At 46.0% G+C, this 26,692-nt stretch overlaps 1 protein-coding gene across 5 annotated transcripts; it reads left to right on the forward strand.

Annotated features, from left to right (window-relative positions):
* Positions 1-11,211: 11,211 nt before the first annotated feature.
* On the forward strand, positions 11,212-22,061 carry Ndufv3 (NADH:ubiquinone oxidoreductase subunit V3). Of its 5 annotated transcripts, XM_048803732.1 has the most exons (5): positions 11,212-11,371; positions 12,598-12,718; positions 18,548-19,639; positions 21,799-21,976; positions 22,011-22,061. In XM_048803732.1, the coding sequence occupies exons 1-4, from the start codon at positions 11,324-11,326 to the stop codon at positions 21,960-21,962; spliced, it is 1,425 nt and encodes a 474-aa protein (XP_048659689.1). In that variant the 5' UTR covers positions 11,212-11,323; the 3' UTR covers positions 21,963-21,976; positions 22,011-22,061. The 5 variants fall into 5 exon arrangements, with proteins under 5 accessions (XP_048659689.1, XP_015334295.1, XP_015334297.1 ...); XM_015478809.2 differs by having other exon boundaries at positions 21,799-22,061; XM_048803735.1 differs by lacking the exon at positions 11,212-11,371 and adding an exon at positions 11,629-11,957 and having other exon boundaries at positions 21,799-22,061.
* The last annotated feature ends 4,631 nt before the right edge of the window (positions 22,062-26,692 follow it).

Raw genomic sequence — 26,692 nt, forward strand, 5'->3', positions numbered from 1 at the left:
CTATTGACTTATCGTCATGTTATCTAAATCTTCCTTCTGTTGTCTCCAATCTCTAGTAAACCCATCCAGTGCAGGGTGTGTGTGTGTGTGTGTGTGTGTGTGTGTGTGTGTGATTTTAGATTTTGTGTTTTTCAGTCCTAGACTTTTCACTTGGTGCACTTATATTCTGTTTCTTTAATGAGATTTCTTATCTGTTCATTCATTGTGAGCAAAATTTCCTTTGCATTCTCTGTTTTTTTTTTTTTTTGTTTTGTTTTTTTTTGGTAGAGGGGTACTGGGGAATGAACTCAGGGCACTCGACCACTGAGCCCATCCCCAGCCCTATTTTATATTTTATTTAGAGTCAGGGTCTCACTGAGTTACTTAGCACCTCACTGTTGATGAGGCTGTCTTTGAACCCCCAATCTTCCTGTCTCAGCTTCTCAAACCACTGGGATTACAGGTGTGAGCCTCCGTGCCTAGCCTGCATTCTTTATCTTACTTTATCAAAGTTCTTCTCTGCAACCTGAGAAAGCATCTCACTGACTATGATGAATTTTATGTGTCAACTTGACTGGGCAAAGGGAAGTCCAGAGAACTAGTAAAACATTATTTCTGAATGTGTCCATGAAGCTGTTCCTGGGAAAGATTTAGCACTTGAATTAGTTGTGCTAATTTTACTAACTTCTTGGTCATATAGTAGGCAACTTCTTTATTATCTAGAAACAAGAAGTCCCAAATGAGGCTCATTTGTCCACTACATATACAGCAAAGCAAAATGCACAGACACATGGAAAACTGGTATCTGGGAATGTCCAGGAATGGATGCACTAGCATATCACCTTTTGCAATCACTTGGCCCCCACCTCTTGCCCGGCACTGAACAAGTACAGAAGACATCGTCCTGCTCACAGAGGTGGGTCAACATCTCCATTCCCCAAAGACAATATTTCATATGGATTTTAGCAAAAACATATTTACAAGTGGTATTTCACTACCTCTACATTTAACGTACATCAGGACTTCGAAACATCTGGATAGGCTAGGTGTTTCAAGTAAGAATGTGATTTGTCCACTGTGTACACGACAATCTTGAACAAACTGCACACATGTAACAATAGTTCTAATTTGAAAATGTCTTCAAAATATGAGTGTTCTGGCTCTTCATGAATCTAGTGGTCTACAGTGCTCAAATTTTCAGAGGACAATCTTACCTAATAAATTTAACACAAAATGTACCAAATTTATGTTTACTAATTCTACTTTTGTCTTACACTGGCAACCTCTTTAACATCTAGAAACACCAGGTGTAGATTAGGACTCGTTTGTCCTTTATGGACACTAGGTTCACAGCAATGCGAAACATACGCAGTCGTGAAGCTACTTGTGCCTCCTTGTAAGCTCGCTGGTGGGGCACTCCTTGTCTTTCCTCCTCCTCTGGAGAACCAGTACACAATGTGTACCACTCAACTGAACAGGGATGTAGCTATTTCCCCCAAAACAACATTTCATAGGATTTTAATTTTTTTTTTGCTATGCTGTGGACAGAACTCAGGGCCTCACACCAAGCACTGTATCACTGAGCTACCTCCCTAGGCCTTCATAGGAGTTTTAACAGAAAGAAATTCACAAAATGTGTTACATTTTATTAATTCTACTTTTAACATCTACTGGGTTCTTCAGAACATCTAGAAATACCAGATGATTCAAAAAAGCACTTAGCATTGCCAACCTTATACAGCAATGGAGAAAATACAGATGCAAAACGATGGCTACGAGGGCAAAACGTCCCTTACACGTGACTCATATGGCACAGGACCTTCTCTCCTCAAGGCTCCATGTCACCCATTGAACAAGTGTGGAGGAGTGTTATTCCTGGTGCCACTCCTAGAGGGGGTCTCAAACTCCATTTCAAAGTCACCTGCAGAAGACACTTGTGTTCTGTTTTTTTACCAAATGGGCATTTATCTTCTAACTCTATCACACGTTGGCAACCTCTTCACTTCTAGAATGGCCAGATGTAGCAAAAGCTGAAAGCAGCTTTTTCATATTATATACACACAGCTGTGGAGAGCAGGCTGTGCCCTACTCAGGATTCAGAATGGCGGTTTTACCTTCTTTCTGTTATTTGTGGTTTTAGTCAATTTCTGCATCGCTGTGACCAAAACACCTGACAAGAACAACTTTGAGGAGGAAAAGTTTGCTCAGGTCTCATGGTCTCAGAAGTGCAGCCCACAGATGGCCACTCCATTCCTCTGGGCTCAAGGTGAGGCAGCACATCATGGGGGAGGGGCCCAGTGGAGAAAAGTAGTTTAGCCCATGGTGGGGTCAGAAAGCAGAGAGGGAGAAGGAAACGGGCCCAGGGCAGACGCACTGGTCCAGGACTCTCTCCCAGTGGCCAGCCTCCTCCAGCCACGTGCCCGCTGCCTACAGCTACCACCCACTCAGTCCAGCCAAGTGAGGGTGACCTGATTAGCTCACGGCTCTCCAAATCCAGCCATTTCACCTCTGAACACTCCTGCATCCACAGGGGCTGTGGGGCACACCTTATATCCAAACCCTAACATCTGTATGTTTCTTTTGCCAACCAATCCCTCGTGGGACGAGACCCTGTATATTATAGGGAATTTGCCTTCCCAGCTCCCCAATCTTTGACCCTCAATCTGCATAAATCAGAGGGGTGCACACCTTCTAGCATCCAAGTTGGGTTTCATTCCAAATGATTTGCTCCATGGCATAAGCCAGACTGTGGCAGAGTAAGCATTTAGTCTCTGTTCACAAGTCTTTGGTATGAACGCTGAATTTTATCTATATTGCCAAATGGCTTAATCTATTTGAAAAAAAAAATTGTATATTCCCAATTATTTTGCTAATTGTCCTTTTACTCATTGAATTCCTTATTTAATGAATGGAATCCTGCTGACTATGCCAATTATTGTGAGCAAGCTATGTCATTAACATAGACCAAACACATCTGTATACTCCACGGTGTCAGAATTTATCAAATAACAGTAAATTTACATACTACACCACTTTCATGGATGGCAGTCCACAGGACCCTCGTGGGCCACCTGGCAGTCACAGGCTGGGCAAACACAGGCTCTTTCTCTCCAGTCTCCATCTCCAGGATCTATGTCACTCGAGTCACACATGGTACTTTGCACGGTGATATATAAATAGGTCACAGGAGACCAGAGGGTTAAGGCAGTTGGGGTTTGCAGACTCTGAGCCAAGAGCCCAGGCAGAGAGAAAGGTAACTGCAGAGTCAGGGCCCCTACAGGTGGTCAGACTCTAACAAGCCAGTTCCACAGAGTTGTCAAAGCAGAGGGTCTAGGCGGACGGCAGTTTCAGTTTCAGAGCATCAGCTTGGAGGGGGTCGTGTGTGGTTGTCACAGGCAGGAGAAACGGCTCTCTGCTGAAACCCAAGGACAAAGATTCAGAGTTTCAACACTGTGGCAATTTCCTGGGCAAGACCCATGACAAGTGACAAGGTTACATGGTCAGAATCCTACTGTGTCATCTTGAGGGGTTTCTCCTTTTGTGGGTCTTAGGAGAGGTTGATAAGCACCCGTATCTGGAGTTCCTGCTACGATTTGGGATGACCACCTGTCCAGGTGCTCCTGATTCAGTTTGATAAGTTGACACATATTAGTTATTTATCAACTTGTGCCTTTTGGTAGTGCCAGGCAGATGGTGGTTGATTACTTGTATAAACAAGGTGTGGAGTCACCCTACCTTGGCCCCGATACTCAAGATGGAGTAGCTGATGGCAAACTACTGTTTTACAGAATGGAGTGACTCAGCATTAGGCCCAACCTGAAAATTGCTGTTCTGTAGGTTACAGAGTAGCTCAGAGCAGGACCTGGCCTACTGTCCACAGCAGGCCTGCTACAGATGGCCAACAAATCTTCCCATAGGGTGGGGGTACTTCCACTTGGCCAAATGTCATGTGTTTCTCTAGCATTTCTCTCTATGGTAGAAGGAAGAGCAGTCCCATGATGGCCACATATTGCCAACTGGTCTACCTGTGCTCCTCTGGGCTTCGCTCACCTCCAGTAATAGGGACAGACTGATGCAAGTGGTGGGAGCACGAGGTTAGGGAGTAATTCTATGAAATGGCCCATTGTGCTGACTCCATACACTTTCTTTTCCAAGCAGCAACTTACCTGCAGCCCTGTCTGGCTTATGTGGACAGGATATGTCACGTTCCTTAGAAAACTCCCTGTTAGGACTGAGGATGTAGCTCAGTTAGTAGAGTGTTTGCCTCACATGCACAAGGCTCCAGGTTCGATTCTCAACGCCACATACACACATGCACACAAACTACCTGTTATATGCAGGCTGGAAATAATGTCAAAATGTCAACAAGAGGAACCCAAGTTACTCTGAATGGGGAGAATTTTGTGACCCTTTTCACAGACCAGATCCTGAAACTCAGGGATATAAGGATAATTCCTCCTAACTGTAAAGCTGTAACAATATGTGGTTAAGAATCCACGTAGAACCAGACAGCATGGGTCAGCATAACCTAGAGTGATCATGGCAGTGTGGACTTGAGAGTCTGATGTCACCTTGCTGTCAGCCAAAAGTCAAGAGGTGGACCTGGGCAGGACTCTCTAGAAACTTTTCCGGGATCCCCCAAAAACTGGAGTGCAGGAAAAGCATATCATCCCTCTCTTCTCTGAGAGTACCCACTCTCTCCCCCGAGAGTGTCCCTTTTCCATTTTTTTTTAATATTTCTGACATAGGATTCAGAAGTAAAGATTTTTTTTTTAAAAGAGAGAGAGAGAGAATTTTAATATTTATTTTTTAGTTTTCGGCGGACACGACATCTTTGTTTGTACGTGGTGCTGAGGATCGAACCCAGGGCGCACGCATGCCAGGCGAGCACGCTACCGCTTGAGCCACATCCCCAGCCCCTCCCTTTTCCCTTTGATAAACTCATGCCTGTTACTCTAAGTGACATGTCTGAAACCTTTCTGACTTGACCACAAGCATGGGGTTTGAAGGTGGGGGTAGGCAGTCTTTGTGCTTCCTCAGTATCCTAGAAGGCCCCAGCCCCATAACACTGGGCCTTCATTCCTTGCTGTGGGACAAGGTAAGGTCTTGTCCTTGACAGAGCAGACACTACAGGGCCCTGGTCTGCGCAGCTCAGGTGTCTAAAATGGCTGGCCTTTGGGCATCCATGAGCCTTCTCTGTCCACCTGCTGTCCTGGTCCATTCTTTGCCCCACACACTGTGGCCACTGGGGGTGCCTTGTCCTTGGCTCCCCTGGGCCAGAGATCCAGCAGCCTACAGGGTCTGGGCTCCAACATCCTTGTCACGAGGGTCAGGATGGACTGAACTGGGCCTGGTGGGTGAGTAGCCACAGAAACCTAGAGTGTGCAGGGCCACCTTGTCCCTGCCCAGCTCCCCAGGAAGCCTAAGGCCAGGGGATCAGGCCACACTTTCTTACTGTACTCTACCAGGATTCATTCCATGTGTTTTACAACAGTTTTAGGTACATGGAATTTAACTTTCCTCATTTTAACTTGACCTGAAAAATCTTCTAAATTTACATTCTCTGCTGAGATACCCATTTAAAAAAAATGTAGTCATGGATGGACAACATGTCTTTATTCTGTTTATTTTTATGTGGTGCTAAGGATTGAACCCAGTGCCTCCCATGTGCTAGTCAAGCACTCTGCCACTGAGCCACAATCCCAGCCTGAGACACCCATTTTCATTCTACCTAAAAAAAAAATCATACTCAGTAAGGCATAATATATCTGACTATCCTAGACAATATTCCCCTGACAGTGCTGGGGTCAGGCAAGTCAAGAAAGTACTCTATCACTGAGTTGCACTCACAGCCCAGAGCTGATATCTTAAAATCACAGTGTGATTGAAAGCACTAAAGAGATCTTAATTTAAGATACATAATTAAAGGCTTTTCATTTACATAAGATAATGCCATGACATATCTCCTTTGAGGCTTAACAAGAATTCATGCATTTGAGGGGTGCAGAACTGAGGCCTGAGGGTAGACAGGGTGATATCTAGTGTTTTTACTTCTCTCTTTGGCTCCACAGCTTGAAGTTAAATGGTCAAGGTATAGACCCAGTGATCCTCCAGTTATACAGTTATTTTAAAAAGAAACTTAAGCTGGGCATGATAGTACAAGCCTGTAATCCCAGCTACTTCAGAAGCAAGGCAGGAGGATCTCAAATTTGAGACCAGTCTTAGCAACTAAGCAACGCCCTAAGCAACTTAATGAAACCCTGTCTCAAAATCAAAAATTAAAAGAGGGCTGGGGTTTTGGCTCAGCGTTAGAGTGCTCGTATAGCACATTAGAGGCGCTGGGTTCGATCCTCAGCACCACATTAAATAAATAAATAAATAAATAAATAGATTGTGTCCAACTACAACTAAAAAATATATATTTAAAAAAATTAAAAGAGCTGGTTATGTGGCTCAGTGGTAAAGTGCCCCTGGGATCAATCCCCAGTACCCCTCCATATTTTTTTTTAATTTACCCTTAGGAGACATGAGAAGGTATTTGTGATTTATAAAGCAATGAATATGTATATTTTTATCTAAAAATCCTGGGTCCATTGCTTGCTAGTGCTCCAAGAAAAGAAGATAGTGCCTACAGGAGCTCTGGGCAGAGAACTAACAACTGCAGGAGTGCCTCTGGGGCAGCACAATCTCGTCCAGTCTTCTGATGATTGGAACTTACAAAGTCATCCTCCACAAACACTCGTGAACCACCCACTGGCCTCTGCTACTTTGATTTTTCTGCAGTAACTTTAATCTGACTCTTGAAGCTGACCTTGACCTTCCCACTCTCTCTGGCTACTGTGGTTTGGATCTGGAAGGTCTCCAGCAAAACTCACGTGTCAGGAACGCAGTAAGGTCAGAGGTAAGTGAGCAGATCAGGAAGGCTGGGATCGCCTCAGAGGACTAACCCACGTGATGCACATGATCTGACTGGACCACTGAGCGGGAACAGTAGGCAGGTGGGGCATGGCTGCAGGAATTAGGTCACTGGGAGTGGTCTTGGGGACTGTATCTGTCCCTGGCCTATATCTTCTCTCTCCCCCACTCCTCTTCCTCTCTCTTCTTTCTCTTCTCTACTCCTGTCCCCCACTCCCGCCTTCCAGGCTGCCATGACCTGAGAAGCTTTCCTCTTCCCTCCACCATGCCCTTCTGCCATGATGCTCTGCCTCACCTCAGGCCCAGAGCACTGGAGTCAGCTGACCATTGACTGAGATCTCTGAAACCATGAGCTCAAAGTCATCTTCTCCCCCTCTAAGTTTTTCTTATCAGGTGCATGGGCCACAGTGATGCAAAGCTGATGAACACTTGGCCAGGTGCTGCATGGGCCCACATCAGCCTCCCCAGAATGCTGGTTTAGCATCCAAGTAGGACCAGCTCCCACCAGTCTCAGGCACTGGTCTTACACACTGTTGTCATGGTTACCTTCACAGTATTAATCACAAGCCTTCTTCAAAAACCATCAAGACAGCTCCCTATGCTCACTCTGCCTCTTCCTCCCAGGGCTCCTCCTCAACTGTATGCACCCTTCTCAAGCCAGCCTGGCTGGTGACCGCATCCCTTATCTATCAATCTGTCCATTTTCTGTTGCTGTTTAAGAGACCTTATGGCTGGATGACTTATATAGAAAGATGTCTGTGCAGCTCCCAGTTTTGGAGGCTGAAACTCCAAGTGGCATGGTGCCAGCTCTGGCAAGGACCCCTCATTATGTCACATCATGGTGGATGGCATCACCATGGGAACACAAGCTAGAGGGCGAGACCACATGGTAAGGCAGGAAACCAGAGAGCAGGGAGGAACCAGTCTCACTCCTTTTAAAAAAACCCTCTCGTGACTAACCAGAGTCCCATGAGAACTATATTAATTCCTGCCAAGGGCAGCACCCCCCAGTGACCTAATAACTTCCCACTAGGACTCACCCCTTAAAGGTCCCATCACTCCCACATCACCATGCCAGGACAAAGCTTCTAACACACAACCCTCAGGACAAACCACATACAAACCATGCACAATTCCGACAGGCAAAGTGTCGGGGGCCGTCATGCTGAGTGACCAGCATTTTCCTTCCCGTGATCGGTAGAGGCTCTGTTGGTCACTTTCGTAGTGATCTGGCCACATTCATAGTGGCCCTAGACGGCTGCCCAGATCCTCAAAGTAGCAGAATGTGTCTTCATGCATAGGCGCGCCTTCCTGCATCCCCATGGATCGAGCTACGCTCACCTGTTCCTTTGTGATACTACCCCCTTGCCCTGTTTGGGATAGAATGTTCCATGGAAAGTCCCTTTGTGTGTCCCCTTCTCTTACTCTGCCCTTGGGTGTGGCCTTCCTAGATGTCAGTCCAACCTGCTAACAGCAAACATCATGAAGTGTGGAGAGCCATTCTCACACTTGACTGGGCGACTCCCGGTTTGGGTCTGAGGCATTCTGGCTGTGTCGGAACTTTCCCGGCCCTCTCCTGATGAGAGAACCCGTCTGTGTGGGGGTGTGACTGACCACTGACCCCGGGGGCCCAATCACTGACCCTGACCTTGGAGTGCGGCCCCCCTCAACCTTCATTGGATGGAATTCTCCCCTGAATTTCTTGTTCCCCAATAAAAGGCTACTCCCTTGTGTGCTCGCTCTCTCTGTCTCCTGCTTGCCCTGAGTAATCCTTGCTGCCCTATGGGTGGTTCGAGGTTGGAGCCAGAGAGGGGAGCCGTCTCGGACCTGGTCATAGAAAAAGGTAACTGAGTCTGTGTGTTTTATTTCGATCTCTGCTAGCTAACTTTTATGCCAAGGACCTCATTAATGAAACCAATGTGCAGGCTGCATGGTGGAATGAAGCTAGACTCAGCCCCCCGAATCCTCACCCCTTGCCTCATTTGAATGGCTTCTCTTCAATAAAAGGGGTCAGCCCACACTCCCTCTCTTTTTCTACAGACCCTTAAGGTCAGAGGAGCTTTAGAGGACCCCAAAGAAAAAGGTATCTCTGTCTCTGTGTGGTTATTTTGTGCAGCCCAGTTCCCCTGAAGTGACCCTGAGTGTTTTAGTCGCGAGGAATGCAACAGGCAAAGTCTTTATTTGTTCTTGAGTCTTACATCTCTAGAAAGATGTCTAACTGGGGCTGGATGTGTCCTCCTGGTGGTGGTGTGGGAAGTGGGGCCTCCAGTTACCACAGAGAAGGTGATGTGGGTCTTCCAATTCCAGTTACAGGTTCCCCAAGTGAAAGCTGTGGCTGTCACCTTCAGGTTTTGTTTATTTTTGGGTACTGGGGACTGAACTCAGGGGCACTCGACCACTGAGCCCCATTCCCAGCCCTATTTTGTATTTTATTTAGAGACAAGGTCTCACTGAGTTGCTTAGCACCTCGCTATTGCTGAGGTTGGCTTTGAACTCGTGATTGAAAGGAAAGTGACCACAACACTCGGAGCGACCAAGAGATCTTTTTGCAGCAGTGCAACAGAGGAGAAAAGAGAGAGAGAGAGAGAGAGAGAGGAGAGCATGCGCGCAAGGGAGACAGATCAAGAGACAGAGACAGAGCAAGAGAGCAAGAGAGAGAGGGGCCCAGCAGGAGGGAGTTTTTATAGCCCAAATCTAACGGGGCCTCTGGATCTGCAAGCTGCCTTGTTGGTACAAGGGGGGTTGAGTATTGAGCCTTGAGTGGGGGTTGAATGTTCAGCTTTGACGCAAACAGGTGATAAAGGACCAGACAGAGGGGGGTTTGAGTGCGTGGGCCATCCTGCAGCTAACATTTGTTCAGCCTGCCCTGCAGATAACATAGTTTAGCCTGTTCTGCACCTAACAGTGATCCTCCTGCCTCAGCTTCCCAGCCGCTGGGATTAAAGGCCTGAGTCACCACACCCAGCTTATCACCTACAGTTTTGTTATTCACTGGTCAAATGAGCACACCACACATAGACAAGCAGGAACTGTCCCTGGAGACAGCGGAATTAGTCTGGTTTTGAGAAAGAGTCAATCCTTGTGTTAGCATGTTTTACTTTGTTTTCTTCTTAAGAACAAAGGACTGTCTTCTGATGGTGACCCTACGTTTGTTCTCTTTGCCTTCCAGGATGGCCACTATTGCATTTACTCCAATCCAGATTCTGCTTGGATGCAGGTCTGGGTCTAGGGACCTCTGTTTGCCAGTATATCTTGCCACGGGCAAAACAAATCTCCAGCTTTGTCAGGGATCCCTTTTCAATTGAATTGTTGGTGGAAGAGCCTCTTCGTGGAAGTTGGAGGTGTGACAACATTCATCTTCCGTGAAATATTTATGGGGCACTGGACATGGAGTAGGGGAGATGAGGCAGGAGACCACTACTCAATGAAACATGAAGGAAGCTGATAACTAATAACACCTACTCCACAACTAAACTATGCCCAATGGGTGGTGGGATGTTTGCACTAATAAATTTTGAGGTAAACTAAAGCATCAATTTCCAATCTAATTCTGGTGTTAGCATTGTCTTGGGCCAAAAGCAGGCCTGTTCGTGCAGGGTGGAGGATGACTGGTGACCACCTTGATGGTGAGTGATCAGTTGTAGCTATGGAAGGAGACCGGGCACGTGGTATGGACCCAGAGATACGGTGCTGAGGAGCTTTAAAACCCACAAAACGTTCGACCTGGTGATGTGAACCTGTAATCCCAGCAACTCCGGAGGCTGAAGCAGGAGGATCACAAGTTCAAAGCCAGCCTCCGCAATTTAGCCAGGCCTTAAGCAACTTAGATAGCCTCTGTCTCAAAATTTAAAATAAAAGGGCTAGGGATGTGGCTCATTGGTTAAGCCCGGCTGTGTTCAATCCCAGTGCCAAATAAATGAGTCCCACAAAACACAAAGGACTTTCAAAGAGGACCATTAATGCTACTAAGGGCAGAACTGATGAGGCTGTGCACCTGGGAAGTGCACCTGGGAAAGTTTTCAGATTTAAGACAGGAAATTGGCAACGTAGTGAGTTAAAGGGGAAAGCCAGATCCGTTCTCCGCATACAGCGAGAAGAGGGGTGCAAGTCTCCCAAAACACTTCGGATCTTCACCGGGCCCCAACAGCTGCGCGAAGGGCACCTTGCACCGCGGGAGCCTGCTCACCCGATCCTACCGGGTCCACGTCTGCCCGGGGAGGGCCGCTTTGCGCTGAGGCCTGCGATTGGTAGACTCTGGCCGGGGGTGTGGCCTAGCCGGCGGCTGGAGATGCGCGCGCAGGCCCTCGCCCCTCGCCCGGCTCCTCCTGCCCTGGGATTGGCGAGCTCGGAATCAGGGGCGGTTTTGGGGGGCGGCGGGGGCGCGCGCGGGGCGTGTCTCCCGTGCGACCTCGGCCTACGCGTCTCTGCCATGGCTGCTTCGCTGGTGCTGCGGCGAGGACGAGCTGGGCCGCTGAAGGTACGGAGGAGTTCGCCGCGGCGCGGCCCGGAGCGCGCAGGGACCCGGCGAGGGCGCGCGCCGGCCGCACCTGCGGACCCCTCGTGCCGGGCGGTCTGGGCTCCGACGCCGCCCGGGCGAGGTGGCCCCCTGCGCGGCGCCGCCCCGGCCGGGCCGGGTCACCTGGGGAGCTGCGGGCAGGTGTGCATCTCCCCGGGCGTCCCCGCTGCGCTCCGGCGTGGAGAACCGCTCTGCGACGGTGACTTGTGCCACCCGCGCGGCTCCCGTAAGGACAGTGCCCATATTTAGCCGAAAACCAACCAACCACGGGATCTTCTGGGCTGTTCGGTTGCACCCGAGGTTAAGTGAAATGGGGGCACTGGCTGACCCGGTAACTACCTGGTGTCCACTGAGGAGTCGCCGCCTCTCCCGGCCGTGAAAGAAGGGCTCGCCTTCTCTGTGAAAAGCTAAGGCCGCTAGTTTAATTTTAAAATGGCTCTTATTATGAAAGCGGTATTTGCCTTTCCCCCCCTTGGAGCAGGGATTGAACCCAGGCCTCAAGCGTGCGTTCCCTGTCACTGCGCCACACGCCCAGTCCCCAGAAGCAGTAAGTAGTCACTGCTAAGTAAAGTACAGGTGAGGGAGGAAACCATCGTCGTGTCCACTGTTTATTTACTCCTTTAAGTTCCCAACGTTTTTTTCAGTTTTTGCATGTGCATATACTTTCCCTGCTTACAGTCAGGAGCACAGATGTTTTCACGTCTTGTTCTATGGCCAGCATCTAGAGCATCGACTGTTTAGCCCGCAGGCCTTATTGGTTACCTGCTGAGTGAATTCACATGGTATTTTTCATTTCCATTGTAAGTACTTCTGAAGCAATTATTTATGTACATCATTTTAAATTGCAGATTGTATTTTTGTTTCAAAGTATAGAAAAACAGTTTATAAAAAGAACAATGTATTTTGAAAGTTAACAGAGTCGGAGATGACAAGAGTGTACACAGGAGGACATCCTTCATTATTAACTCAGATGCTAACAGTGATTGTCCTTGAACCTGGGCATTTTCTTGTTGCAACTTTTTTGTATTTTCTAACGTTTCCATGATATACATTTATTATGGAAATTGGAATAACCTCTAGTTACTTGAACATTCATGTGTAGTGGTAATATGTAGTATTTATATGTTGTAATAACTGTTATAAATGATAATACTCTAAATATCCATATTTATTAACTCTCTTGTCAGACTATGCTCCTAGAAGCACGAGTATTTCGAGGATTTGCCTCTACAGCTTCTCTCTGTGCGGAATCAGGGAAGAATGAAAAGGGACATTCACTAAATCCCAAGAAGCAAAGTCCACCAAAAAGTAAGATTTTTAATGATAATCATAAGGGACAGAGAATGCCAAGTAAATACCTAGTCAGCCTTCCATGCATGCAAATGAGGTTTACTAGCTACATGACTTATGGCTCTTCATCCTTGCCATGTTCAGATCTTAGTCAGATATGAGGTCTGTGACAGATAGACCAAACACATGAGAAACANACTCCCCTTTTCCTTTCTGCAGTGCTGGAGTTGGAACCCAGGGCCTCGTGGATGCTTGGCAGGCTCTCTGCCACTGAACTATATTCCCAGCCCCTTGTTCATCATTGACGATTGATTATGATCTAGGTCCACTTAATTTAGCTTTTATTGATGAAAACTTAGTTTACTCTAGAAAGACTATGCAGTATTACTCTCTTTGCAGGTCTTTGATCCTCATATGGGGTTGTAGGATGATAATTGAATTTGGTCTTCCTTTACCAAAATACCATTTCTTCAGTTTGAGTGTCTGAAAATGTCTAGATTCTTTTGCTTGTGGTCTCTTGACCTGCTCATAGAACATTGGTGGGTTTTAAAAGTTTGCACCTGTAGAGAGTGCCAGCCCCACTTTCACACTGCCCACCTGGGCCGGGGAGCCTCACCATCTTGGTAGTTTCTGCATGTCCTGTTGACCTGAGGCCTGTATTGCACAGGAACTTTTTAAAATTCTATCCTATACCAGCCTCATTTTTAAATCTGATGTTCTTTTCCATCTGAATGCATTTTTAAAAATGTATGTGTTAAACATAAGAACTCTTCTTTTAGTAAAAATAATCTCAATACCAGTACCACGCCTAAAAAATGTTTGTGACAAGTATGTCAGTTATGACACATGCCTGTAATCCCAGCAATTTAAGAGGTTGAGGAAAGAGGACCTCAAGTTCAAGGCCAGCCTGATCAACTTAGTGAGACTCTGTCTCAAGATAAAAAATTAAAAAGGGATAGGGATGCAGTTCAGAGGTGTAGTGCTCCTGGCTTCAATTCTCAGTACTTAAAAAAAGAAAGTTACATTCTGTATTACACTTTTTGTTTGTGCAAACCCAGGGCCTCATGCAACCTGGCACATTTTTTACTTATGTCAGTACCATCATCCTTTCCTTTGGTGAATTTTAACCTTGTGTCAGTAATCCTACCTTAGTTCAGATTTATGAATCTGAACTAAGTGAATTTGAAAATATCATGGCAGAGCCCAGAGCCTCCTATTTAGAAATGTGCTTCCACATTGTCAGTGGGAACCGTGTGCTCTGTCCTGGGACAGTTGGGGTGCCATCATGGGATGGGAATGCTGAGCTGGGAGTTGGCCTTGGGCCCCTGTGGAGCTTTTGTCGCTAGCTGTGGCATCCTTGCCGGTGTCTGGGCCTGGGTCCTTCCGGCTTGAGTGTCCAGTGTGCTCCCTCCCTGGGTGTTAGGCTCATGGGCATGTGATAACTGTGTACTTCATAAATGACAGGGGGCTTTTGGGTGGGAAGACAGCTTTCAATTGTTTGGGGTGCATTTACATTACATTTACATCTCATAAAGCAATCTCTGTACAAAGAAAAAGAAAGAATGCTTCTAAACTGACGCATGGAGCCTGCATTTCCCATGAAGTGTCAGTGGTAGGAAAGTGTAAGGTTCAGACATTCTCTTCCCCACCATGGTACATTGCCATCTTAAACCCTCCTACCCCAAGCTGGCGTTAGAAGTTCTGGTGGAAGTTTTCTGCGTGCAGATGGGGACCCTAAGTACTCACCCTGGGGTCACATCTCTAGCCAAAGGGTCTGGCTGGGCTTGCCTCAGGCTACAGAAGTTGCTCTGCCTTGTTCTGGAAGTTTCTAGCTTCTTTTTGCACATACTTCCTGAGGGAAGCAGTAGGTGAGTGTCAGTCCAGGGTATCCTCCCAGGGCCCCTCTTGGGGAATGTCTGGCTCTGCAGGTTTGTCATCTGCTGGATCCTTTCACCAAGCTGAACTTTGAGTCAGTATAAACAGTTGGCTGGGTAATTTCCGTGTGGCTTTTTAAAGAGTATGCTGAGAAACCAAAGTTGATTGGCCTTTCCAAGTCCTATCTCAGGTTTAAAAGTGAGGATATTTGGAAATAGAGATTTGATGTATTTATTTTATAGCCATAATACCAAGTGCTCTTCTGAGCACTTTCCCCTTATTATCTGTGTGTCCACAGACAAGCCTGTGTGTGGATGCTGCTGTCACCCTGTGTCACCAGTGAGGCTGAGATGTCAGAGACAGCGGCAGGGAGTCTAGGATTGCCCCCAGGCATTGTGATTCATAGTCTGTATCTTATTCACTGTACTATATTGCTGCTGAAAAATCTCCATTCTCATGCGTTTGTTAAAAGACAAACTTTTTATGTCAAACACCATATAATTACCCTATAAAACCTAAGTAACTTCAGCCTTCTATGTCATGTTTAGATGACCTTTGCTTCTGAATGTGCTTTGTATGCTGAATTAGTTTTGTGATCTGTTGAAAAGATTTGGAAGTGTTTTAAGGTGACTAATCTGTTTGAAATACTATAGTCATCCTTGCTTTTGCTAAAAACCTGAAGGTCATGCCCTCACTTTCCAACCAAGTCAAAGAGAGAATCAAGAAGCTTAAGTTCTGTTTTGAGAAGAGAAGTGTGAGGAGAACTGCTCACTGGTGACCGCAGACCTTTATCTCATGCGGCTTCGTGGTCTTGAGAGGCAGGAAGTGCCCACAGGTGCCCGAGTGAGCTATGAGATGGACCTGCCCCGTGAGGCTTATTTAGCAGCCAGGCATTCTGTTACTTTGTCTTCGAGGAAAGCCACTGTCGCATTGTCAGAGGTTATCACAGTCTGTCTCTGGACATTGAATGAGAGAGAGCAAGCACTGGGGTGAAGTACTTCTGTTCAGAGCAAAGACCACTTTTCCTTGATGTGGTAGAACTGTCTTCTAGGCGACATCAGCTCTGTACTGTGAAACTCAGACCTGGTGGGGACCCTGGGCTTGCTAGTTAGTGATGCAGGCAGCTACAGATCAGCAGACAGGTTTCCTATTGAGCCATGCAGAGGAGGCTGGCCTTGTGCTGTGGCAGGGCAGAAACTGGCTCTTGGTAAAAAGCAAAATCTGTTCCTGTCCTCTGTTAGCCTTTCCCTGGGGTGTTCTCAATAGTTAGCACAGACAAAAGAAACTTGAATGCCTTTTGTTTCTTATAATGAAATTTCCTTTTTTTGTCTTTGGGTTTTTTTTGTTTTGTTTTGTTTTGCAGTGCCAGGGATTAAACTCAGGGCCTCAGGCATACTAGGTGATCACTCTATCACTGAGCTACATCCAAGCCCTTAAGGTTTCCTTTTCAAATAAAATATCTAAGTTGTATCATTGTCAGTCCCATCTGAAATGTTCTTTCCATTTTCTGTAGGTAATAAATCAATTTATAATGTAGGTTGGGTTGTTTTTGCTTTGTTTTGTTTTTTCTGCTAAGGACTGAGCCTAGGACCTTGTGCTAGGCTGGCACTCTTATCACTGAGCTCTACTCTCAGCCCCAGTGGAACCCAAGTTTTGGGATGAAACTTAATTCCCCCCTTCTGCTGGCAGGTGACGCTGGCAGGTGGGGTTTGGGTAAGGCTGCGGTCCTCTGCAGCTCTCATTGGCCGGCCCCGCCCTCCAGTGTTGCAGCGACCCCAGCAGTGCACCGTCAATTTCTTCTTTCTGGGTTTTTATCTTGTGAATTCAAAGAATGAAATCCATAGGCCAAGATGAGTGAGTGTAAGAGCAGCATTTTTAGAGAATAGAAACAGGAACAGAACTCTTGCAGTGTCACCATTAGTCTGGTTTAATAACATTACAATTTTTAATATATGCAAGGGATAGGGAAATAGCTCAGTGGTAGAGTACTTTCCTAGCGTACACAAGGCCCTGAGTTCAAACCTCAGCACCTCGCATACGCACAAAGGTCTCGGTAGATTTTGAAAGATTCGATCCTTACCATCTTTCTATTCAAAACAGCCCATGTAAGATAGCCTTATTTTTAATTTAATTTTTCATACTTGGAAAATTCATTCAAGTCAAAATAGAGATGAGTCAGTAATCCAGGTGAGTGGCTGGCAGGGTTTGAAGTCCGGAGCATCTTAGACACAGCTGTTAGGAATTTCTGAGCTGGGCAGCTGGGTTCAGAGACACAGCAGAAGCCAGTGTGCACTACCCCTTTGCTCACCTTCCGTTCAGCGTGACCTGCAGCTGTGTGTGCACTCTGAAAGTCCCCTGCACCTGCATCAACACCTGCTGGGGTGGGGTTCCGAGTGCAGGGTCTGAGTCTGAGGTCCCTACGTGGCTTGGTTGGCATGGTGGTGGTGGGCTGGGGTGATTACAACAGTCACCCACACTAGTCCTCGGGTCGTCTTTCCTCACAGTGCTGTCCCCCTCTGGCTGGCCCACGTCCAGTGGCTTGTTCTTTTTTCATTTTTGTTTGTTTGTTTTTAATATTTACCTTTTAGTTGTAGTTGGACACAATACCTTTATTTTATTTACTTATTTTTATGTGGTGCTGAGGATCGAACCCAGGACCTCGCATGGGCTAGGAGAGCGCTCTACCACTGAGCCCCAGCCCCAGCCCTCTTTCTTTTCTTTGATCTCACCATATCAGTCTATTAGTCATTGGTTCCTGAGCTCAGAAAACCCTGCTGGGTACTGCTAAGCCAGACTGGTTGGGAGGACGGGTTTTACCCTAGAGAAGTAGGATAGAGCTGTTTTCAGTACAAAATAGGTGCCTGGCCTCCAGGACTCTGGATATAAGTCTGCTCACCTGTAATAGTTTTCAAAGTTTTGTTTTAAGTTTGAAAGGTAATTTTAAGAATGTGTCTTATACTTTTCTTCTGATTTATGTGGTTAGAAAACATTTATTACTAGCTGACAAAATTAAATTAGCTCTAATTGATATATTACTTGATTTCATTTTTTCATCAATGACCATGAAATATAAGACTACTTTTATTATATTAGTACTTATCTTTTTTATCTTTTTTTTTTTTTAGAATTTAAAATCCATTCCAAGTGATACCTATGATATTACATTATTTAGACCTTTTCAGTATCATAGTACTTTTTTTTTTTTTTTTGGCTCAAGAAATCCCCAAATGACCTGTGTGACTGTGAAGGACTTTTCTTCCTTTTCAGGGCAGTTTTACTTGAACTGTACCATCCTCTCCCACCACTCTCACACACATGCATGTGGGAACCCCAGTCCCTGCCGGGCTCCTGTATGTACCTTCACTGTTTGGTTGTGGGTTTTTTTGTTGTTGTTGTTATTGTTGTTTTGTCTTTTGTGTGTGTGTGTGTGTGTGTGTGTGTGTGTGGTGGTGGTGGTAGGGGTTAAACCCAGGGCCTTGTGCATGCGAGGCCAGCTGAGCCAGATCCCCGGCCCTACTTTCACAGTTTGGTTTTTTTGTTTTTTAATATTGGAGAAACATCAAATATTTGCTTGATTATAGGGATTCAAGGAATTATGTAATTATAAAACTTCAGTAGTCATCTAAAAATATCTTTATTGGATGAAATAGTTTAAAAATAACCATAACCAGAGAAGCCATCAGTGTAGAAAATGCATGCAGTTTGTTATTCCTGTTGGTTTAAAAAAAAAGAAATCTCCATCTTTAACGTTTTCAGCAGGAGAGGGAAGTATCTCCAGTTCTTAGCTGCCAAGCACACAGCTTGGTTGTGTCACTGGAGAGCCTTTCCGGGGGACTTGTCTTCAGTTGGTCACACTGAAGGTGTTATAAGTAATGGGTTGATATGCAGTGAAATGTCGATGACTTTGACTAATGAGTTTAAGTTGTTTCATTAAATAGTAAAAATAACCTTCCTCTTTATGCTGTTTCCTAGATGTAGTGGCACCAAAGGAGAGGGTCAAGCCACTAACCCCCCAGACAGCAGCTGCGCCGCCTGACAGCCTGTCTCCACCCCGTTCTCCCCTGCCATGTGGGAGCAGAGGCGGGACACTAGCTAGCCCCCACCCCAGTGGCAGCATGCTGCTCTCAGAGGAAGGGCCCCTGCAGCGGTTTTCGAGGAAGACTTTGGTAGAATTTCCTCAAAAGGTCCTGCCTCCATTCCAAGAACAGGGTTCTGACTCCAAGGTTCACCAGGTTCCTGGGAACCAGAGGGATGATTCGTCGTCGTCCTCCTCCTCCTCCACATCCAGCTCCTCCGATTCAGAGTCCGACGAGGAGGGGGATGTCCCAGAAGTTGGTCCCCAAGGGGTGAGCAAAGGCAAGGGACGATTTTCAAAGCCAGAGGCCACCCGTCCCTTTGAGAAGAAAGACCCCAAAGCCACGGCATCTGCAAAAGAGAATACTGGGGTGCAGAGGCCACCCATGGATGTCACCTACCCAGGGCAGCCCCGTCCGCTGAAGAAGACGGGGCCCTCCACCAAGTCAGTAAAGGACAGAAAAGAAGCCAAACCAAAACCCACCACACCCAGCTCACAGGCCAGTGAAGAGATCTTGAAGAAAAATGTAAAGAAAGAAGAACTGCAGAAAATATTTAGTGCCCATGAGACAGATGAAGAAAGCCAAAAGCCATTTGATGTTCAGGACACCTTATCTGGCCACACAAAAGCTGGATCTTCGACACAGCAGAGTGGCGGCCTAGTGTTCGCAGCGCAGACAGAAGAGGCCAGGGCGCGGGATCAGCTGCCAGCTGCCGCCCCTGGGGCCCAAGGCCTAGAACCTCAGGTGCCTGGGCCTGGTTGGAAAGCCTCTTCTCCCCTAGCCAGAGAAGAAAACGTGGGGAAACAGGTAACGGAAAGACACTCAAAGGCCAAAGGGGGCATCTTGGAAGATCAGGTACCAGTGAGAGACGTGAAGAAGGCAGACGTCTCTGGAGAGAAGGCCTCAGGACCACAGCCTGAGGAGAGGGGCCAGGCCGAGGCCGCCGAAGACGCAGCGCCCTGCGGGGAAGCCCAGGGCCACACACAGGGTACACCTCGCCTTGTTAGACTCTTATCCTTTGGGGTGGCTAGACTCTAACACACTATTCTGAATTTCTGCTTGCTTAGAAAGAAATATTATGTTAATCAGCGTCTAGTAGAAACTAGGCCTGCAATGCTGTCCAGCTAGGCAGAGAAGTACATATTGATTACAGATAATGCACATCTTTATACAAAAATCCTAAAATATTTTACTTTTTCTGATATCAGCATTTTAAAAATTTTTTATTGGTGCATTATAATTATACTTAACAGTGGGATTCATTGTTACATATTTGTACATGCACACAATATAACAATATCAATTTTTTTTTAATGAAAGAGTGTGCCTTTGGCACTCTGGACAACCTCTTAATCAGCATAATTTTTGCAGACTGTCAGTTTAGAATGGCCACCCTTAACCTTCCAGGGCATCCAGATGTCTATTTTGTGACCTTGTGAGCATCCTTGGTCTCCCATCTAGCTTGAGTAGGCAGGAGTGAGAGTCATAAGGGAGTGATAGTCTTCAAGTTCAGGGGATTGCCCTGAGCACCCTCGGGCATGAGGGAAGGTTCGCAGTTAGGGACTGAAGCAGTGAGTGTCACGCGAAGGCAGCTGGGGACTGCAGGGTTTTCTTTTCACAGGACATTTCCTTTTCTGATTTACCTAAGAAACACAACAGGCTTCCTGAGGAAAGCAGTGCATCCCTTAAATGTTAAATTTGTGAGCATCAGACCTTGTAGGATATGATGTGCTATGGGGGTGCGGCCAGATGTTAGCAGGAGGGCCTCAGTTTTAGGATCTGTGGTTCAGCAGGTTCTTTAAAACAGAGCATCGCTAGCAACGCCTTCTCCTTCCTGTTTCTGTTTCATCCTTCTGGAAGCCTCCCTGCCTCACGTGCATCGCCTGGTGCGCTCCTGATGCGGTCTCAGGATGAGTCTCTGCTTCCCTTTCCACTAGCCCTCTTACGTGAGCTCTAGTGCCCCGCTTGCCAGGCTTCTCTCGACCTCAGGCCCTGCCTCTCCTCGCGCTCCTGCTTTCATTCCTCCCCTCTCAGATGGAGGTGCCAAAACCCTCAGGGTGAAAATAGGATGTTGGGATTTTCAGACTGCAAACCAACTTGCCAACCTAGGGTATAGCTCAGTGGCAGAGTGCCTGCCTGGCACAAGCCAGGCCCTGGGTTCATCTCTAGCAGTGGGGTGGGGGGAATCTCTTTGCCCTCAGAGGCAACTATAACCCAATATCACTGTGGTCATCCCCTTGCGTTAGCCAAAGGTGTGTGTACAGCACACTGAAGGGCTTCAGCTTGCTGAGGTTGGAAGGATGTCAGTTCTTTAAGACTTTTTTTTTTTTGTTCAGCAAAATTGTGAGAAACAGAGCTTTTGGCATTGATTAGAATAGTAAAAAGTTTGTGTGCATTATGTTTGGTGAAGCACAAATAGAAGTTGAGATGGCCCAACCTCTGATTCCCAGGAATTTTATTAGAGTCCATGGAAGTTCCAGCCCAAACCTTGCCTGCAAGGTTTATCCTGTCCTGTTGCATGTTGTGTGGCAGAGGAGCAGTGTTCTTGTGCTTCAGCCAACACTTCCAGTTTTAAGGTCACCAAATGCCAGAATTCTCCTAATCTTCTAACAGAGACTGGAAGGCTCACTTAGTTCTGCTTAGAGAAGTGCTACAAATCGTTTATTTCTAGTACAGACAGATTTCTGATAAGAGGTAGTGCTCTTTCCCATGCAAACTGAAAGTCCTTCTGTAACGGTTCTAGGCATTTTTAAACTTAAAATCTGGGGCCTGGAAGTACACAGAGTGAGATGTTAAGTCGTTATTATTTTATTACCAGGACAGAGCAGCGTGGTCCTCTCCTCTAGTGGGCTTGTGATGTAAACCTGGGGCAGTTTTCAATGGTGAGGTCAGGGAGAGGTGAACATTTTATATGGCCCAGTGACAGCTTTGTCCCTAGGTGGTCGTGTAATAATTATCACTCCTGAATTGTTAGGGCCACAGTTTTAGAATAACTTTTCAGCTAACATCCTTGTCTTGCTTTTGAAGGTGTGGTGCCTCCGTGGGCTTTCCTTTCTAAGTAGACAGTTCCTTCATCACAGGGGGGATTGGTGGAAGCTGCTGGGATGAGTCTCCGAAAGCCCCTCTTGTCCTGTGCTTCCTCCGCAGAGCCCGCCCAGGCTCCAGTGCCCCCCGAGCTGAATGACACCACCACCTACAAGAACCTGCAGCATCACGACTACAACACGTACACATTCCTAGACCTGAACCGGGACCTCTCCCAGTTCAGGATGCCTCAGCCCTCTTCTGGACGTGAGTCCCCTCGGCACTGAGCCCTCTTCTGGACGTGAGTCCCCTCGGCACTGAGCCCTCTTCTGGAGTGACCCGGCCTCGTCTTGGCTGCAAAAATAAAAAATCACTTGAGTCACAAACCCAGAGTGTGTCCTTGGTTCCCTTTTACACTCCCCAGTGAATGGTACACAGACAACACTGCTGGTGACTCATTCCCTCGTAGGACATACTCAGGAATGTCCACTGTGTGCAAGGAATTCTTCATTGTAAGTCGAGGGCCAACAGGACAAGTCCACGGAACTGGAGAGTGCTGGGTGAGCTGGCAGTAAGCTGATTGACATGGAGGTGTTGGTAATGGCAGTAGTGACTTCGAAATTTATAGGCCTGGTTTTGATAAATTAGAAATAATCTTAAAATTTAAACTACTGCATTGCTAAGAGCCATGGTATTAGATTATAGCATCTTATTATCAGAAAAGGAGCAGACTGATTTTGTTCTGTTGGGATGTTTTCAGTGGTTAGATTAGAGCAAGATGGATGTTTTGTATTGTCCAGGGCAGCTGTGCCCCCAAGTGGCCATGGGCCGGCTCTGAGCTGCTGTAGCTCTTCAGGACTCTGCTGCTCGTGAGGCCCTCGATATGCACCAAAAAGCGCTGGTCACTGCTCTCTGGAGGCCCGGTGAGTCACACAGGTGGGCCGCTTACCCACGTTTTGCTTTGCTTTCCTTTTATGGTCTTGTGTTGAGCCCAAATTGGGGTTTATTTCATTTGGATTCTGGTCCTTGGCCTCTAGGCCACCTATAGCAAACTCAGTACAGTGACGTGCTCACAGTCCACATTTCTGTAATCCTATGTTTCTTAAGGTTAGTCGGGGATTCCAAAATAGAAAACAGTGTTGACAGCGGGTATTGAGATCATCTACCTCAGACTTTATGACCACCCTAGAGGCTTAGCAACTCAACAAGTTTGTAATAATCACCTTTTTATTATAAAGTAATAAAACCACATTCCCAAAAGGAGAGCTGACTCTTGAATCAGAAGAAGGCTAACTTTGGAACCTGCCTGCTGGCCTGACTGTTGCCGCCCCCCTGCGGTGGCTGCACTGGACGCAACCTCTTAGACATCCAGTCCCTTCTGGGGGGGTTGTGGCTGGCTTAATGGCTTGCTTCTGGGGCCAAGACCCCTGGAATCCTGGCACACGGCGCTTCCCTGGGTACGCAACCCTGGGGTGGATGAGGAGGAGGTCTGCACATGCTTGGAAGAGGAAGATTGAGGCGTGAGCAGTTCTCCCCTTGGAACTGGCCCTGGCTCATCCCGGCCTCCCTGGGTCACACCCTCGCAGTTCACCCTCCTGGACGCTCTTGTGGTGGCCCAAGAAGCCTATGTTCCCCAGAAGTGCTGCCAGAAACACCTGTGAAATGCAACTCATTTTGTGTCTTGAATTTTGAGACAGAGTCTCTCTAGATTGTCCAGGCTGACCTCAAACTCAGTCCTCCTGCCTTGGCCTCCTGTCACTGGGATCACATTGGCCTTAAATTAGTGTTGTATTATTTTCTTAAGGTGGATTCCAGAAACTGATCTGATAAACCAGAGTGTAGACACTATTATTTCCTGCTGGATTTTTAAACCACTTTGAACAAGGTCATTATTTTGCCTCTGTATATTTCCCTGTCACCTAGACGTCTGCCCTCATGCCTAGTACAGATGCCCGTGCTCCAGAGGAGGCAAACCTCTGCCAAGGACAGGTTCCTGCCCTAGTGACTCCCCAGGCACTGAGAGCCTCAGCATTTTTTTTTTTGGGGGGTGGGGGGAGGCAGGTACCAGGGACTGAACTCAGGGGCGCTCAACCACTGAGCCACATCCCCAGCCCTATCTGGTATTTTATTTAGAGACAGGGTCTCACTGAGTTGCTTAGTGCCTTGCCATTGCCAAGGCTGGCTTTGAACTCTCGATCCTCCTGTCTCAGCCTCCCGAGCGCTGGGATCCTAGGTGTGCGCCACTGTGCTCGGCCAGCCTCAGCTTTTCTGATCCTGCTTCAAGCCTTGTGTTTGTATACTTTGTTCTGCTGCTGGTCCCCACTCGGTTCTGAAGCCAGGCAAGGTTCACTGGGTCACAGCACCCCTGGCAGAATCTGACCTGGCAGGTGCTGTGCACACAGGAAGCAGGAAAGGTTTGTGAGGTGAGTTCAGCACCACAAAGCTGGTTACCCCAGAGAAATTGTAGAGACTGACTGGTTCTGTTGGAGCTTTCTCTAAGGGCTGGATGGGGAACATCCCTGGCTCTGGGGGCCCTCACAGTCTCAGCTACCTAGTCTTTTCACAACCTTTTAAGAGTGTGAAGACCATCCTTAGCTTCTAAGACAGGGCAGTGGACGAGGCTTGTCTTTGAGGCTAGTGTGTCAACCCCACTAGTAAAGGGGTTGCTGTGGATCATTTAGGGAAAGGGCTGATGGAGGGTGAGGCCGACCAGCAGGCTCTTCCCGTGCTCAGCGCCTCCTGTTACCAGCCTTTTCTCCCCCACCGTCTCCTCTCCCCCTCCCCCTTATTCTAGAAGGAATTAGAAACACTGTGGCATAAAAAGTTAGCAGCTAAAGCACAGCAGTTGTCGCCCTTCAGGGCCTGTAAGAAACTTCAAGTGGAAGTTCCTTCCGGGTCACGAGAGAAGTGTCAACACCTGGGGCCGGGGGCAGGAGGGGGGACCTCTCTGGTCATCCCTGCAACTTTTTAGGTACACCCCACTTGAGGTGGTTGTGGTTTTGGGGCTGAGTTCCCAGGAAGGCAACGTGGCGGGTTCCAGGCCTCAGAAGCACCAGGATACATTTAGTTTAAAAAATGACAAGTTTGAAAAGAGTGCTCAGACCAAGTGTTCAATGTCCACAGCACACGGTGAAGGATTCCTGCCACAGGATGCATAGATCACGGGCCTCGGATCTATGCAAAGTTTGAGCAAAATGTGGAAAGAAAGAAGACATTGTTATTCCATTTAATGAAGATCCAGAAAAGACAGGAAATTTTGAAAATAATGCAGGTTACAACCATATAAGAAACTGCAAAAGCTAAAGTTAAAGAATAGGGAATTTTGACCAACTTTTGCCTTTGAGGGGCTCACAAAAAAATATTGTGACATCCTAATGAAATCAGAAGAAACTATAGAAAAATATGTAAAATATATACATGAACAATATAAATTGTTTAAAATGTTTGGATAATTATCAAACTTTCATCCAGAGTTTCCTTAGAACAAATTTTTTAGGTTGCATATACTAGAATAATATCTGCCAAAACACATATTGAAGTATCCTGTTACAGTTTGTGAGAATTATTTAAAAGAATGTTTTACCTAAATACATAAATGTATTTGTTATCAAAGTAAGCAAGACTCAGAATTGGTGATCACATAAGAACTCTCATGTAAAAATAAGATGATATTATTGTAACTAGTATTAAAAATCAGTAAACTACCCTCCTGGCAAAAGTCCCTTACTTATATTTGCTTATTACAAAGCAATAATGGTTTATTCTTTTATAATCATGTATACCAATTTTCTTTCCAAAGTATTTTTATAGACCTCTTCACACTGTTGTACCTTTTCCTCTTATGAAATATACATCCATAAAAATGCATGGATTTTTTAAAAATTTTTATTCTAATTTGTTATATATGACAGCAGAATGCAAAAATGCATGGAATTTCTCTGACAGTTTGCCAAATAATTATGAGAGTTTTTACACTTACACTGGGATGCAGAAACTGCTGGGACAGGAAGCTCTCCCTCATCACAACTTCATCCTTCTTCCCAGAGTTGGCACTAACCTGAATTTTTTTTTTTTTTTTTTTTTTGTACCAGAGATTGAACTCAGAGGCACTTGAACACTGAGTCACGTCCCCAGCCCTATTTTGTATTTTATTATAGACAGGGTCTCAATGAGTTGCTTAGCACCTCACTAAATTCCTGAGGCTGGCTTTGAACTTGAAATCCTCCTGCCTCCACCTCCCAAGCCACTGGAATTACAGGCATGCGCCACTGCACCCAGCTCTAATCTGAATTTTAATAATTATTCACTTTATCATTTTCTACTCCTAAACACTATAAATTCACTTTGTCTGATTTTTAAACTTTCCTATATTTTTATTTTGAAACATCTCAAACCCACAGAAAGGTAACAAAGTAGTATAACGAACCTTTGTATAGTCTTCACCTAGATTCCAAATGTTAACATCTTACCATGTTTTCTTTATAGCTCCATAAGTGGGTGTATATTTATTTTTAATTTGCAGAACCACTTGAAAATAAGTGCTTTTGATTTTGAACTTTATATGAACAGACTTGCACTATGCATATTATTTTTATCTTTTTTTCATTTTTTATAAAATTTGGGAGATTGATTCATGTTGTTACAAAGTTATAATTTGTTCATTTTATATTATTTTATGAATTACATAGTGTAGTTTCTTTATCCTTTTTATGTTAAGACATTTGAGTTAACTCACATTTTTCCTATTGTAAGCAATATTGGTATAAGCACTGTTATATGTGTCTCTTGATATATATATATGCATTTCTGTTACTATATATCAGTGTAGAAGAAATCAAGTGTATGCATGCTCAGTTTTACTATATAGCATGAAACTTTTTCCAGAGGTACAGTTATTCTCCCTTCTCTCAGCAACATATTACTGTTTCTGTGCTCTGCATCCTTTCTGATGCTTAGTATCAAAAATTTAAATTTATGCCAATTTCATATGTATATAATAATATCTCCTTGTATATAT

The sequence above is a fragment of the Marmota marmota genome, unplaced genomic scaffold, assembly GCF_001458135.2.
Source record: "Marmota marmota marmota unplaced genomic scaffold, marMar, whole genome shotgun sequence".
NCBI lineage: Eukaryota > Metazoa > Chordata > Mammalia > Rodentia > Sciuridae > Marmota > Marmota marmota.